The 16,942-nt window shown below is 32.6% G+C and overlaps 1 protein-coding gene across 1 annotated transcript; it reads right to left on the bottom strand.

Annotated features, from left to right (window-relative positions):
* Nucleotides 1-6,875: 6,875 nt before the first annotated feature.
* LOC139482595 (toll-like receptor 6) lies at nt 6,876-7,235 on the bottom strand. The gene has a single exon (XM_071266508.1). It carries the CDS (start codon nt 7,233-7,235, stop codon nt 6,876-6,878), a length of 360 nt encoding a protein of 119 aa, XP_071122609.1.
* Between the last annotated feature and the right edge of the window lie 9,707 nt (nt 7,236-16,942).

Below are 16,942 nucleotides of genomic sequence, written 5' to 3' on the forward strand. Positions count from 1 at the left end.
TGTTAATTGTATGAATTCCTCAGACTCAGTCATGGTGTATTATACCCCCACAAACAAAGTTTTCTCCTAAACAAATTGACACATATTGATGAAACTTTTCACACTTGCAGTACACAACCTGTGAATGTGACTGAGGGAAAATAAAACTGGTCTGAAAAATTTCAAGGGAGATAATTGAACTTACATAGTTTATATGTGGTAACAGATAGATATAGGAAGATGTGATATGAGTGCCAATAAGACATCTCTCCATCCAAATAACAATTTATAATGGTCAATGTAAGGCCTTCAACACGGAGCCTTGGCTCCCACCAAACAACAAGCTATAAGGTCTTGTAAATGGAACTCCTCCTTAACAGCTTAATAGATATTGAAACTTTACACTCTTGCAATACACAACCTAAGAAATCAACATCCTGTTTGCCAATACTTTGTTGGCAAAATTTGGTTTTCATGTAACTTCTAAATGTGGTGTAAGAGGCAGAGGGAATAGAGCACTGTTCTTGGTTGTTACACCAGTGGCAAAACGTAGAGGGGCATATCAATTGCCTGTTTTCATTTATCTGATTCTCATTTTATCCTCACATAGCATTACATCCTATTAGTATATGAGAAAATTTACCATACGTACCATATTCTGTACATAATAATTAAAAAAACAAAAAAATGCTACTTTTGTTATGAGACTACAAACATCCACATAATTCTTAAAAAAGCCAGAATATTCATATTTTTCTATTATTATTTGAAAGCTCATTGTTTTGGCTATAACATATCAAATTTGTAGAAGAATTCAATGAATTTTTTTTGTAATCGAGGAAATGAGAAATTTATACCAAAATCTTAGTTATTTGGTGTGTTGCTATGGTGATTGTGTCTTTGTCAGTATGACTTAATATACATACTACTGTCATTGTTTATATTTTTTTTACTTATACACTAATTGTGTTTAATATACAGAACAGATCTTTCATCTTAATTTGGTATTTGATCTCTTTTTGTCTGTTAGGTAGTAACTTTTGCACATCAGGAGAATGCAAAAAACTTGAATTTGTCAACTTCTTGTCCTGTTTCCATGGTAACCGCTGTTTGTAGAAACAAAAAAAAATACATTTATTTGATTGTCTTGTGTAACTGTATCATTCTGTGTAAGTTTATCAAAGGATATGACAACATGTGTCACACTTTGTACACGCAATTTGGAAACTATTCAAATAACTGCTGTTGATCACTGTCGTTAGGGGTCACAAAAACGTTTTTCGGTAAAAAAATAGTCTGGTGACCCATATTTTTTTTTATTTTTTTTTAAAGTGAATTGTTATGACCATCTTGTGTCAAATTTAAAAAAATATTCAATGGGCCATTTTTTTGGAAATTTCAGAAAAATAGAAATTTTTAACAAAATCTGTTTTTTTTGTTTGCAGCAGTGTTGATAAAATTGTAGCAAAATTAATAAATATGAATAAAACTTCCATTATTTGTGGTTTATTTACATTTTTGATAATAATTTTGTAATAAATGAAGAACAAACCTTTCAAAATACTTTCAAAAGCTTGAAAAAAATCCATAGTTTCTACATCAGGTATGTATTTATGCATACCCGTAAGGCACCAACTTTGATAGCCGTTACCATGGAAACGAGTCTGGTGACATACTATTTTTAACTCAAAATTTTATAGAGGCTATTGCATAGTATATGTATGCAAATTTTAAAAAAAATTTAATGGGGAAAAAAAAATTGCTATATCTGTAGGGTGCCACCTTAAGTAAAAAACAAAATTGATACTTACAATTACGTGTATATTTATTCCGTTTTTCTGTTAATCCGTAACTATAAACTATGAGTGTGTAATTTACATTCAAACAAACTCATACACACATGACTTAAGTCACTTGTCATGTACACTAACATATTTAATTTACACAGTTCGGTGTGTTTGCATTTATTTGTTCTGAAAATAGGCGCATTCGATTGGTTATATTAAGTGGTAAATATCCATTGATTCGACTCTTAAACTTTATATGTAATTTATTTTTATATCTTCATGCTAAAATAATAATTGGTTAAAGTCATATTTATGTAATGTTCATTCATGTGTATATTTATGTATATATTGGAGAAGACGTTACTAAGTTGAAAAACTTGTGTCTAATCCATTTGTCTCTTTTTTGGAACAATAAAATATGTTTAAACTAATGACGATGACCATGTCTGCGTCTACGTCGAGGAGTCGAGTTGAAAATATACACCACATTCACCGAGTTACATGAAAGACTAGATATCATACCTATGCCATCAAGTTTGTCATTGCAACCATAAGGTGTCGCAGTTCCCAATTGTCTAATCCAGTAGTCCTATAATATATGAGTGGGATAGTAGTGACTAGAGATACAGGATATAACCGATACCGCATATCTTGACTTACATCTAGAAATTGGCAATGAAAATCGGTTGAAAACAAAACTTTACGACAAAAGAGATGATAACAGCTTCCCACTTGTGAACTTTCCATTTCTTTGTAGCAACATTCCAGCAACGCCTGCATATGAAGTATATATCTCCCAATTGATACGATAATACTGGGCTTGTATTTCCAATCAAGATTTCTTTGATAGAGGGTTGCTACAGGACGCTGTTAAATCAAGAGTTCCATATGGTGAATTTGAAAACACCCCTTTGTCAATTTAATGGACACTATCATGAAGTTGTTGACTGTTACGTATACGGAATGTCCGTTTTATTGATGATATCGAATATGTTCCGTACATGTACGTTGTAACTACAATCCCGTTCCCATCCCACTTATGTGACTTACCGAAGTAGACAATTTACCTGGTGTGTAATAAAATTATCAACATTACTAGTGCCACTTCTGGAGCAGGATCTGGTTACACTTTTGGAGCACATGAGATTACCTCGAATTTTGTTAGGTTGGTGTTGCTTAATCTATAGTTTGGCTGTCCCTCTCTTATCTTACGTCTCTTGTCAATGCCCATGCTACGCCAATCTTTAAAGACCCAAATGTTGCAAAGCACCTATCCTACCTCCATGACAAATATGTTGTTGTCCCCGCAGACAAAGCCCCAAACAAAATCGTTTTTGTGTGTAAAACTCATTACATTAACTGCTTGATAAACGAATTAGGCATTGACAATTCACTTGGAAACTCAACATATACCCTCACGACACTTACCAAAGAGGAAATCCTGGATAATCATAGGTCTGTTCTGTGTTCCTTTAGAATTTCAACCAAAGATGAAGAAAGGGATCTTCCATCACTATATTGGATACCTAAACTACATAAGTGTCCTTACAAACATCGGTATATTGCTGGGTCTTCCAAATGCTCCACGAAACCTCTTTCGAAATTATTAACATCTATTTTATCAGCAATCAAAGACGGGCGTCAAAGTTATTGTGAAACTGCCTATTCAAGAGGGGGTGTGAATCAGATGTGGATACTTAAAAATTCCAAAGATCTTTTAGAGTACATACAATCTAACTCTCTTTCATCGTGTAACAGTATTAAAACATTTGACTTTTCTACTCTTTACACTAGTATTCCACATTCCAAACTAAAAGACCAATTGAAAGAGTTGGTATTGCTTTGCTTCGTTAAAAAGAATGGCCAACGTAGATACAAGTATCTTGTCTTAGGGAGGGATAAATCCTACTTCGTAAAGTATCACTCTGATTCTAACAAAAAATTCTCTGAAAATGATATTATCAAGATGCTTGATTTCTTGATTGACAACATATTTGTTGCGTTCAGAGGACGTGTTTTTCAACAGATGGTCGGCATTCCAATGGGAACAAACTGTGCCCCTCTACTTGCCGACATGTTTCTTTATTATTATGAGGCTGACTTCATGCAGGAACTTCTTTGGAAGAAAGATAAGAAGTTACCAATATCCTTTAACTCTACTTTTCGCTACATAGATGATGTACTTTCACTAAATAATTCAAAATTTGATGACTATGTGCAACGCATCTATCCAATCGAGCTAGAGATAAAGGATACTACAGATACAGTTAAGTCGGCCTCATATCTTGACTTACATCCAGAAATTGACAATGAGGGTCGGTTGAAAACAAAACTTTACGACAAAAAGAGATGATTTCAGCTTTCCAATTGTGAACTTTCCATTTCTAAGTAGCAACATTCCAGCAGCACCTGCATACGGGGTATATATCTCCCAACTGATACGATATTCCCGTGCTTGCATTTCCTATCATGATTTTCTTTATAGAGGGTTGCTGCTCACAAGGAAGCTATTAAACCAAGAGTTCCAAATGGTGAAGTTGAAATCATCCCTTCGTAATTTTTACGGACGCCATCACGAGTTGGTTGACCGTTATGGAATAACCGTTTCACAAATGATATCGGATATGTTCCTTACGTCGTAACTATAATCCCCTTCCCTTTCATGAATGTGACCTACCAAATTAGACTATTTACCGGATTTGTTATCACATAAGCAACACGACGGGTGCCACATGTGGAGCAGGATCTACTTACCCTTCCGGAGCACCTGAAATCACCCCTAGTTTTTTGGTGGGGTTCGTGTTGTTTATTCTTTAGTTTTCTATGTTGTGTCGTGTGTGCTGTTGTTTGTTTGTCCTTTTCATTTTTAGCCATGGCGTTGTCAGTTTGTTTTAGATTTATGAGTTTGACTGTCCCTTTGGTATCTCTCGTCCCTCTTTTGTTAGTTTTACTTTTTAGCCGTGGCGATGGCAGTTTTTGTTTTTGATTTATGAGTTTCAATGTCCCTCCGTTATGATCTGATCTATTTTTGATATGACGTTCAGCCATACTTTTATATGTAGACGATTAGGATCTCCTGATACACACATGTCGATCTGAACCGACTGCCAATAATCCTGCGTTAACACGTAATTCGAATCCAATTCGCATTAACTAATTCGAATTAGTTTCATTCTCAACCGAAACGTTTTATATCCGAATGTAAATTCAAATACGAATTGCAATGCGCGCCAGATTTGTTTTACTGTCCGAACGTCGTTTAGTTTAATATCGCGTTATCAGTTAATTAGTTTTATATACCTATATAGAGTTATTTTCTTTCAGAACGACAGGTCATTCTTTTTCAGAATCAACCCGGACGATACCATGTTTCAATGATATATGCTCCAAGGCATAAAATAATGACCTGTGTGAGGTCATTATTTTCCTTGATAAACATGGAATCTATGATTTACTTCAAAACTTTATTCGTCTAATAGTTTTTTGTTGCCGATTTGGAAATTTATTTTTTAAAGTTCAATCGATGATAGGTGTAAAAGATACCGTCATTGTAGTCCCGCAGTTTAATTTTAGAAACAAATAACGTGAAGTTTTGTTAATTTATCGCTACAATAAACATATAAAGAAACATTATCATATATGTCAGACTTTCATAAAATAAATCCAGATTTAACATATTCGTGTGTAAGATTTTGAAAATCTTAGTCAATCAAACTGAATAGGTTGATTGATTTTTGGTTGCTTGCTTAACGTCCAGTGGCAAATGTTTCATGCATGTTCAGAACGATACACACTGAATAGGAAATCATACTATGACCTTCATGTATTAATATTCGTCTTCGTGTCAATGTTAACTTTTTAAAATGTATGTATACCTTTCACTCTATCAAATGATCAACTAATAAGATAATCTTATATTCTATTGAATAACATTAACGTAACTCACGAAAGGGTCGGGTGCGGAGGGTATATGATTATATCCGGATTATCTTTTAATAAAATGTAATGCTATTCAAAAGACAATCTCTGAATTTTTCATTCGATTCAAGTAAAATTGTAAAAAAAAAAATAACCACTTTTCCGCGATTGAAATAGCATAACAAATAGAAAAAAAACATACCCCCTCCCCCTTTTCCATAAGCTAAGTGGTACAATAAATTACTTACATTGTGTCTTGTATTTGTCATACACCGTTATCGGATGGTAACAATACATTTGTGTCTTACTTCATGCAGTTATAGTAATATTTTTATTGTGTATGGATAATAATTTTTAAAAGGTTCATATCTAAATTATTTAGTGAGTTTTATTTCACATTCTAAATGAGCCGCAGGGCGTATTAAAACCTGAACGCATTAGAAAGGAGTATCCCACTTTAGTGTTGTCGGTAAAATAGGATACTAAATTTTTATTTTGTTGACGGTATATAAGTCAGATAATGCATATTTTAAGGTTTTTCTTGTCGTAGAGCACACCCTCTGGTCGGTCTTTCATTTGATCAATCCTCGGTGTGTTCTACGACAAGAAAAACCTTAAAATATGCATTATCTATAACATAATCTAATTCGAACAACAATTTAGAAAGTGTCCATACCTCAGTTTAAATCGTTTAAATTAAGTAATTCGCATCAACGAAAACGCATTTTTGCTTTATTACTATTTTGATTTTAGCCTCACTGATGAATATTATGTAGACAAAATTCGAAATGTAGAACATGTGATAGACTTATATATTGTACCCACTTTCAAAGCAAATTGACCATCAAAAGGTAGTCATGTTTTACAATATTTATGGTTATATCTAGAAAAAGAGCAATATTGAAATCTTAAATATCTGAAAGTTGAAAGGTACATGACCTAATATAAACAATTGATATATTTTATGATCTTAATATTAATGATTTAATTTTTCATAAACAATAAAGGTGAACATTTGTATAGAAAGCACATACAATCGCCGAAAATATTCTTGACGTCATAAAATCTTCAATTTCAAACTAATTGATTCTTTTAATGTCATGAAGTTGATACAAAAATGTCCGTTTGAATGAAATAAGATAATAATGTTATCACCTAATGTTGAAAACTTTTTTGAGCTACTTGAAATCTCTATCTTGCTATTTGTTTGTTCTGAACTTGGCAATCCGTTATCAACATCTCCAATCGTCTCCATGCATCCTTTAAATCTTCTTCCTCTTTCGGCCATTGTACAACATAGGCATAATTCCAAATATACGAAAACGCATAGGGAATATCAGTTACTATGATATCTTTTGTTATTACAATAATTTTGTCTAGATTTTTTGTTACTTCTTCATATTTTGCTCTGTCGAATTCAAACAAGCAATCACGTGACGTTTTGAACTCAGGAGTGATGAGGAAAATAATATACCTACTGTTTTTGATACATTCAGCCTCATTATCCAACAGACTCTCACCAATTAGTAAATCTCGATCTTTTATACACATGGTCAGTCCCCACTCATCCTCAAGTTTTGGTGCTAAGACATCTTTTATCCAAATGACTAGCTCACCTTCATAAGAAATATACACGTCGTACTGGTATGTCTTTCGAATTTTTTTTTTCAATAGTACGCCGAATTACACCTTAAATAGAGAAGGCAATCTTCCATCTCTTACTATACAACAGAAGCAGTAACGAGATTGTAAAACATGTAGATAACAATGTTGAAGCAAAGGTTAACCACATAGTACTCTTACAGTCAGCGAACAATTCGGAAAAAGAGTTGTAGGCAGTAAGTGTATCAGTTACGCTTCCATTTGATAATTGACATTTATAAGACCGACTGTCCAGATTGACTTTTGTAGTATGGATACACCGTATAAAGTCTATTTAAATTGTCACAGTTGCAAATGAATGCATTGCCGTCCAGGTACACAGTCATTCCATGGATTTCACGATCTGATCTGCCCAATTTTTAATGACTGAATTTATAGTCGTAAGGAGATTTTTTCTAACATCAAGTACCTTTATGTTTGTATGCGTATTCAGTTGTTCTGGAATAGATTGGAGAAAATTGTCAGTTAAATAAAGGTTTGACAAATTTGGCATTGGTTTGAAAATATCGTCCGAAAAATGGCAAATGCTATTTTTAGATATATCCAGTGACTCGACTGATTGGCATTTCTTGAAAAATCTGTTTCCGTATATTTCAATTCCATCAGTTAGAGTAGCGTCTTTCAATACTAATTTTTTTAAGTTGGTCTCTTGAAAACGGTCAATTTCCCTCCAACCAAAACTGTACCTTGTTCCAAAAGAAATAAATGTCTCTAACCGTAGTTCAACAAAAATCATGGTAACAGTTGTAGTTGTATAAGATATATCTAAATAAGTAAGGTTATTGTTTTTCGGCACTATTAATAAAAAGCGTAAAGTATTAACTATTGTGAAACTAATATCTATTTTTTCTAATGATGCTGTCAAAATTACGTGACTGCCCCCAGAACTTTTAAAATAAGAATCTGAGGTCATTGAATTTTCTATGAAGAAGTTGACGAAATTATATGAATAATCCAAAGAATGCAATCGCAAAGCTTTTCTAAAAAAAGAGTACGGGAGGTCGTCACTATCAATAGTTAGGTCACTGACATGGCCTAAGTTAATCGTGGTCATATTTCGATAACGGTATGGATGCAAAAGAAGTAAGGCACGTGTGAGGTGCATAAACGTTTCAAACAAATCTAGTATACGTAGATGTGGAAACGGACTCAAAACATCATGTTCTGTTTTCACCAAGTTTAACCGACAATTTCTGAGATACAGCTCTTCTACAGAAGATGAAAACTTCTGAAATGTTTCATTTGATAGGTGTACTAAATAACAAGATTGAAAATATAATTTCTGAAGTTTTTTCATTGAACTGAATCCACTTCCAAAGATTGGCACAGGCATCATATCAATTCCTAAGAAAGTCAATTTTCTTAGAACACCGAACGCATAATCGGGATAGTTGAATTCCTTATCATAAATGTCAGGTTGAGGCATATTATTCCTGATATCCAATTTTGTTAGGTGTTGAATTGGAAGGAAAAGTTCCGCTGAATATGCATAAGATACATCAAGCAAATTGTGAGACATATCAAGCACGACAAGATTATGTAATCCCTGGAATGACTCCTTAGAAAATTGTTTAAGCTGATTTTGTCTCACATTAAATTCCTGTAAATGTTTATAAATAATCAGCGAACTGTTTTCTATACTCCTTAACTGATTTGAAGACATATCTAGACCAATTGTATTCCTTGGTAAATCTTGAGGAACCGACTGCAGTCCATCAGCTATCTTAACTCCAAGTTTTCCATTAAATACATATTCGATATCACAATCTGATGACCGAGAAATTACATCACACTGAATAACAATACAAATTACTGTGTAAATTATCATAATCCTAACCATTTTGTGACATGGATATTAAAAACTTTCACATGGTTTCTAACAATTGCTTTGCAAGTCAACACCACTCTATCTAGGACACAAAGGTCAACAAATGGAATTTAATCATCTCAAATTTTTATCAATATAAAGGACAAATGTATTTTTTTTTAACTTTATTTTAGATAGTATATTGATTTTTAACATGAAGAGACTTCCTGCATGTTCTTGTTAACAAATTTATTAACTGTTTAGTCTATCAAATGACACAATATTTGAATTTTCTATGGGGAAACAGCCGTGTAATTTTTAATTGGGACATGCATGTTAATATAGCATTCTGATTCATAATTTTGTAGAAAAAATATGAAATTTCAGACACAAGAGACAAAGCAAGCATTCAAAATAGTTAAATAAATTATCAACCTTTTATTATTCCTAAAACAAAGCAATATATATATAGTATCTCTCTTTATGAAATTGATGTAATAAATTACTTACACGTGACTTTTATAATCTCTACATCGTACCTATTCACTATTTCTTTCCTCATACTCAATTTCAATTATATTTTGTTATTTTGGACAGTTTTTGAAAGTTTAATATATAGTCAATTACTAAGGTCCATCTTACCGTATTGATAGAACTTTCTTACATCTTACTATGTTGTTAGAACTTTCTTACATCTTACCGTGTTGTTAGAACTTTCTTACATATTACCATGTTGATAGAACTTTCCTACATCTTACCGTGTTGATAGAACTTTCTTACATCTTACTGTGTTGTTAGAACTTTCTTTCTAAGAGTTTAGGAGCTTATTAGTCTGGAAAAAGAACTGAATAACTGTCAGAACTTCACGGCCTAGCAGAATCTACTCAACGTTAAGAAAGAAAAATGCAAGGATTTGGGAGCTGTCTTACTATTCGTTGCTTAAACTGTAACATGCTGAATAATATTTTAACAATTAAGACACATTACGGAACAAAAGGATCTGCTATTTTTGACATCTACACAGAAGCTGCAATAGCTTATTATGAGTATTAATACATGTAGCTGCTTAACGTCCAGCGGCAATTATTAAATTGTACATTTATGACATCAACATGTTATTTTACTGAAACTAAAAGAAATGAGAACACGTATGAACCCGTGATTAATGAGACATCTATGGAGCGTAGGGTGGCTTAATCGGGTGTGGTGTTGGAAGATTTTAAATCCATACCCGAAAGTCATTACTACCGTGGTGTACAGCAAGTCTTCACAGAACAACGTATAAATGGAACTCCAAGAATTACCGAGAAAACAATTATCCGCTACAAATTTGTGCAATGTTTTAAATGACGAGAATAGTTATTTGTATTCTTAGATAATGAAGTCTATAACACTATCTTGAATTGAAAAAAAAAAAAACAGAATAAAAATATTGTGTGTATTTTTTTATTTTTCTTGTAAAGCATTTGACATACTCCAAATTGTATAGAGAATTGTCATTGTACTGCAAAATTTAACAGACTATCAATATAATAACAAAAGCGACTACATGTGCGAGGCCCTCATGAATATATCAGGTCGTATAACACCTCTATTCATAAATAAAACAATAAATAAAGAGGGTGTCTCATCCTGTTCTTGGCTTAAAATTGGTATAAAATTAAAACAATTACCGAGTTTAATTGATATTTTAAAAATATATAATATTATGTGTATATAGAAAAACTGTCAACAACAGTACGTTAACAAGATTTAAAAAAAAACCACATTGATGTCATTTTTTAGTTGGATTTTAAGCAAATTGGTAGCAATAGATGCAGAATTTAGTTTTTTAATTGGTTGTATTTTTTGTGTGTGAACTATATCAAATTGAATTTATTGGAATAAAACATGAAAACGCCTGTTCACATGTTGTTAAAATAATTCAATGGTTGTCGTTTGTTATTGTAAATCATATTTGCATTTCGTTCATTGTTTTATACTGAAATCAGGCCGAAAGTTTCCCGTTTGAGTTGTTTCGCATTTGTCATGTAGGGGCCTTTTATAGCTGAATCTGCGGTATGGGTTTTACTCATTGTTGAGGGCCGTCCGATATCCTATTGTCGTTTACTTATATGTCATTTGGTCTCTGGTTGAGATTGGCCTCATTGGTTATCATATCACATCTTCTTATTTGTATAAGCATTTCCCTATTGTACTTTAACATATTGAGAGATAAAAATTAAAGTATCGGCAAATGTTTATTAATTACGAATTGCAGACAGACAGATTAGAAAGTGTACACACGTTAAAACTCGTCGCTGTCAAGCTGATGAGCAAATATGAAGTCATTCAGTAAGGTTGTTCCTGAGAAAAGTAACGAACATAGTGTTATACGATCGGACAGAAGAACAAACAAAGTGTTTGCAATATAGCTCTACTTCTAGACAAACAAATAAGCCAATTATCATACATATATGCCGTATAAAAGGTAAAGTAACTTATCTATTGATAAACACATCGTTTAATATTATTCTCTAATACCGGCTGCTGTACTTCCTATGAAATGTTATACTACAACTTCATTTTCGGTCGATTGAGGCAATAATGACATGAAATTGCACGTCGGGGTCTTTTAAAGCTGACGATACGGTATCGGTTTTGTCATTGTTGAAGGTTGTACGGTTGTCAATTAATGATATCACTCCACTTAATTTATAGTTGGTTCACATTTTGCCATGTCAGGGCTTTTGAAATTATGTTGTCTATCCGCTTTCAGTACATGCAGAAATACAGGATGAATGTCGGACGGAGATGCACCTTAATACCTCTATCAGATATTTCTTCTTTGATGACATCTGAAAAAGTAATCTGCTAGAATCTTTTTTTATTTTTTTTTTGTTTGTTATGAAAATGTTCCTGTTCAAATTTCGTAAATGTTTTGCCATCTACGAGTAACCATCTTATTAATTTTTATGATAAATATCAACGCTCTTGAAAACACCTGCATATACTTTACAGCGTAGTCGTGTACGGCGGGAATGATTACACGACATTGTTGCGAATAAAACTTAATATAACGTAATTTAGCGCCATACTGACAAGCGTCATAGAAAATCAAGATATATGGCTTTTATTGAAAAAACAAACGCATGGACCCCTATTTTTTTCTTTCGCAATCTATCAAGTACTGTTTCAAGAACACATTGCCAAAATTTCAAGAAAAAAACAACGATCATTTTTTTTCTGCACTTCCGATAGACGAAAAAATATGATCAATTAATTTCTTTATTTCGCATGAAGCAATCCAAATCCGGAAAATAATAATTTGGTTTAACCATAACTTCATGTTGATGCCATGGATCAAGGAAACATTTTACCAAAAAAAACGGTTACGACTTTTCGTTCAAATGTATTGTTACTTTCTTTAAAAGTCGTTATTAATGAAATTTCAGAGATTTTCTTCCAAATATGCACATTTCGAACCAAATTATCTCAAAAATTAAGTCATGAAGGTAATTTCTTCTTTGCATATTTAAAAAGAAAACATTGAAATTGACCTTATACCAAAATTTAAAGAAAAAATCAACGAGGGATCCCCACTGTATCGTATGCCCTTAAATGAGACACTAGGCTAATTTTCATTTTATTTTCTTAAAAACTGAGTTCCTGTAAGTACTTATAATTAACTAAAGAATCGTTTTAAACAGATCCAAGTGGCACCAGCATATGGAGTATATGTGTCTCAATTGATACGTTACTCTAGAGCTAGCTCAAAGTACGCTGATTTTGTTGAACGAGGAATACTGCTTTTTCAAAAGTTACTAAGACAGGGCTATGAATCAATCAAATTAAGGTCATCACTCAAGAAATTTTACGGTCACCATCATGAACTGATTGGCCATTATGACAAAAGTGTGTCAGAAATCATATCTGATATTCTTCCTCAGTCATAATAACCTTCCATCATTACCGGAATGAACGAAGAAATAACACGAAGGGTGTGGTATACGGTGCAGGAAATGCTTACCCTTCCGGAGCACCTGATTTCACTCCCGGTTTTTAGTGGAGTTCGTGTCGTTTCTTAATTATTATTTATAACTGTTGATGTAAATGTCCATTGGTTTTTGTGAGTCTTTGTTTACTCCTTGGTTTTGATTGTTATTGTCTGTTAATTGGTTCGAACTAAGATCTAAAACATTAATATCTCCCGGTAAATTCTGAGGTATACCATTCAGTCCTCTGTTTTTACAATAGGATAATGTCACTTCCTGGATTTTTCTCATACCATATTTAATATCACAGTCTGATAAAGGTAAGATTGTGTTACTCTCAATAATCTTAGGAATGTAAAAAATAGCTAAATAAATGATAACGAAATTATGTAATATGGTTTAATCTTTGTACGAATAGCTACCTATAAATATATTAGGTCGTACTAAGATATGTGGTACTGTTTGACACATAACATGCATCATCATTTATTTATGAAAGATAATTGGAAATTACAAAAACAATGTCTATTCAAAGCAATCTCATTATTTGAATTTCACTTCATATCAAAATCTACTGATGTGTCATCACCGTATAATATCAATGCATTATGCACAGGAAGTAGCTTTAACGGTCACTTTTACCTGTAGAGGAAAACCCCCAAACAAATAGGTCAGTTGTGTTGATTTAAGGTTCATATGGACCCTTTGACTAAAATGGCCGTTTTTTTCACCTCAAAATTTTCTCTGAGTTCTGCATTCTATTTATCTAGGGCATGCTATGCCTTAAAACTTGTCTAGATGCACAGGTTTGTCAGTACTCAGAGTAAATTTTAAGGTGAAAATACGGCCATTTTAGCCAAAGGGTCCACATGAACCTTCAATTACTTTTAGTGAATAACTACTAATATAACAGATTTATAAAAGAAATAATCCTAGTATAAAATACAGATATTGAGCTGTCTAAACGTTATTCATATATCATAACCTTTATTTATCATACATATTTTTATTTTATTTGGCCATAAGTAAATAAAATCATTGATACCCTCATTTGATTTATTGTATGTTCAATGTGCGCAACTACATATTTGTTTTGGTTCATTTCAAGCAGGAATTATATAAACAACAAACAACAAGTACATTTGAAATTTCGTGTTTATATGTCATGTCATTTATTCAACACTATTCAGCAATATAAACCAACAAACAACTGACGTCAACAAACTTGCTAACAAGTTAAAGCTTAATGACAATTGGTCACTGAAGGGAAACAACTGTGAATGCAAAACAATGTCTAGCTGCTAGACAAATCCATAACAGTTTAATGAACGATATTTGAATAAATCACTGCCAGTTGAATCATGCTGATGATGACATCCAACACACTTTCTATATAGAACGGAACGTCATGACGATAGACATTTTTTTTTGTTAAAGCATCTGACATATTTGATGATACACAGGCAAAAGTGCCACGCATGATATACGCATGAAGGCCATTACATGCGAAAGTCATGCGTGGATTATGCGTGAATCATGCGAAATATGAAGTATGCGTAAATCGCATGATCTTCACATGCGGTTTTCGCATGTTTTAAACATGCGTGTATCGCATGATTTCTTAAACGCATGATTTACGCATAAAGGCTATTACATGCGTAAATCATGTGTGAATCGTGTGAAAATCATGCGGTATCTGAAGTATGCGTTAAACGCATGATCTTCACATGCGGTTTTCGCATGTAATAAATACATGCGTTAAACGCATGATCTTCTCATGCGGTTTTGGCATGTAATAAATACATGCGTTAAACGCATGATCTTCACATGCGGTTTTCGCACGTAATAAATACATGTGTGTATCACATATATTGTAAACGCATGATTTACGCATGAAAGCTAAGTACATGAGAAAGTTATTTGTGTATCATGCTCGACTCATCTGATTTATGTAATAGTTGTAAATCTCATGTGTTGTATATAAATCATGATAGATATTGCACATATAAAGTCAATTCTTTACTTGCTTTTAATATTCTGCATGCCAGATCATGGCAGATGTACATGCATATTGTAAATCTCTGCTTAAAGCTTTTATCTTTAAATATTGGCATATATGAGTACAAATGGAGTCATTTCTTTCCAGCAAAGACCACATGATTAATCTAATTTAATTAAAAATATGAAATAATTTAATATATATAGAGCAATTTAATGAAAAGGGTATGGTAATATATATATACAAAATAAAATGGACAGAATCTCTTGACAACAGTTTCACATTATTTTATATGATGAAAAGACAGTGAGTTTCTTCATTTTCTTAATGCTGATTTTTTTAAATTTCTTCATGTAGTCATCCATTTATTTAATTTAAAATATGGTTGTACCATCAACATGATCTACCAAAAACATCTCTTAAGAAAAAAATCTAGAAAAGGGGTCAACATGGTCAAATTATTTTGCATTAAAACAATGTTGATTTAAAGAATAAGTTTTTCCTGTACATTGTACATGTTGTATGTAATTGAAAAAATCTTTCTTTTAAATTTGAAGTTAATGCGTGTACCTGAGTAACAAAAAGTGCCTAGTGTCTTCCCAACAAACAACTAAAGTAATGGTGGATCTGTCAATGTGTTTCTTTATTTGAAGAATTTGGTGTTAACATGTTAATGACAGATCTTTTGTTCTTCAATACTTTGGAAAAAAAAGTTTAAACTAATGATATAGAACTTGGAATATCTAGATGTGTTGTGTTGTGTTAATATTGTTATCGAGTATATATAACTTTCTCAAAAGTTTAGTACAATACCTTACATCACTTTTTTTCATATGTACATGTGTGCCAACTACCCCCCTCCCCCAATCTTTGACCAAATGGCAGTTACATATAGATGTATTTTTTTTTAGTCTTTAAAAGGTGCTTCATACAGTTATGACTATAATCAAATTAAACTACCCATTTGCATATGTTATCTAGGATTTTCTTATTCTAAATCACTGACATAAGGCTGAATTACAAATTACCTGATCATTGGTTGTTCAAACAAACGAGACCATACTCGATAGCTGATCATTCTGATTATCTGTTCAAGTACAAAACTATGCTAACAAGAAAATGCACATGAGCATATAGAAAGTACTTGAAAAGTTTCAGATTGTTTGAGGTCTGAGTTTTTATCCTGTTCAATGAGGCTCTTAAGATTTAGGGGAAAGAAACACTTTTATCATGTTTAAATCACGACAAACAAAAATCACTTTACATGGTGTGTAACTTCGTCCCTTATAGTCCATATACAATGACAGAATAATGTACCATTATAAATTAATCATATATTTCTTCTTCTTTAGAGTGGAATATAAAAAGCAAAGGACATAACTACCTGCTTCTATTCTATTTGTGTTTTAAGCAAGCATTTTTTTTGGGGGGGGGCGGGTACTCTTACATGTATAAACTTCCATTTGTGACCACCTCCTGCATGTCCTGCATGTCCTGCGGGTGGTTTCAAAAGTTACCCGTGCTTATGGTTTTCCGAGTCAAAGTTCATAACTCTTCGATTCTCTATTCTATACATATATAAAGAAAACAAAAAATATCAATGTTCGAGGCATTCATAAATACCAGTGTGCAGGAAACATTCACGGAACGGATTTTGATTAAAGTATTGCAAAGAAGTCGTTAGTTAAGATCAAATGTGAACACATTTTAAAATTGTTATGTATACCAAAACAGACTTGGTAAGAAATTTTGATAGATTTCTCCAGCCTACAGGTGAAAATAAAATTGGGTAAGAAAAGATAAGATAAAAAATAAC

Source organism: Mytilus edulis, chromosome 7 (genome assembly GCF_963676685.1).
Source record: "Mytilus edulis chromosome 7, xbMytEdul2.2, whole genome shotgun sequence".
Taxonomy (NCBI): Eukaryota; Metazoa; Mollusca; class Bivalvia; order Mytilida; family Mytilidae; genus Mytilus; species Mytilus edulis.

What these genes read in the sequence shown, in the direction of transcription:
- LOC139482595 (XM_071266508.1), bottom strand. Translation starts at nt 7,235, where the DNA reads ATGTGTATAAAAGATCGAGATTTACTAATTGGTGAGAGTCTGTTGGAT.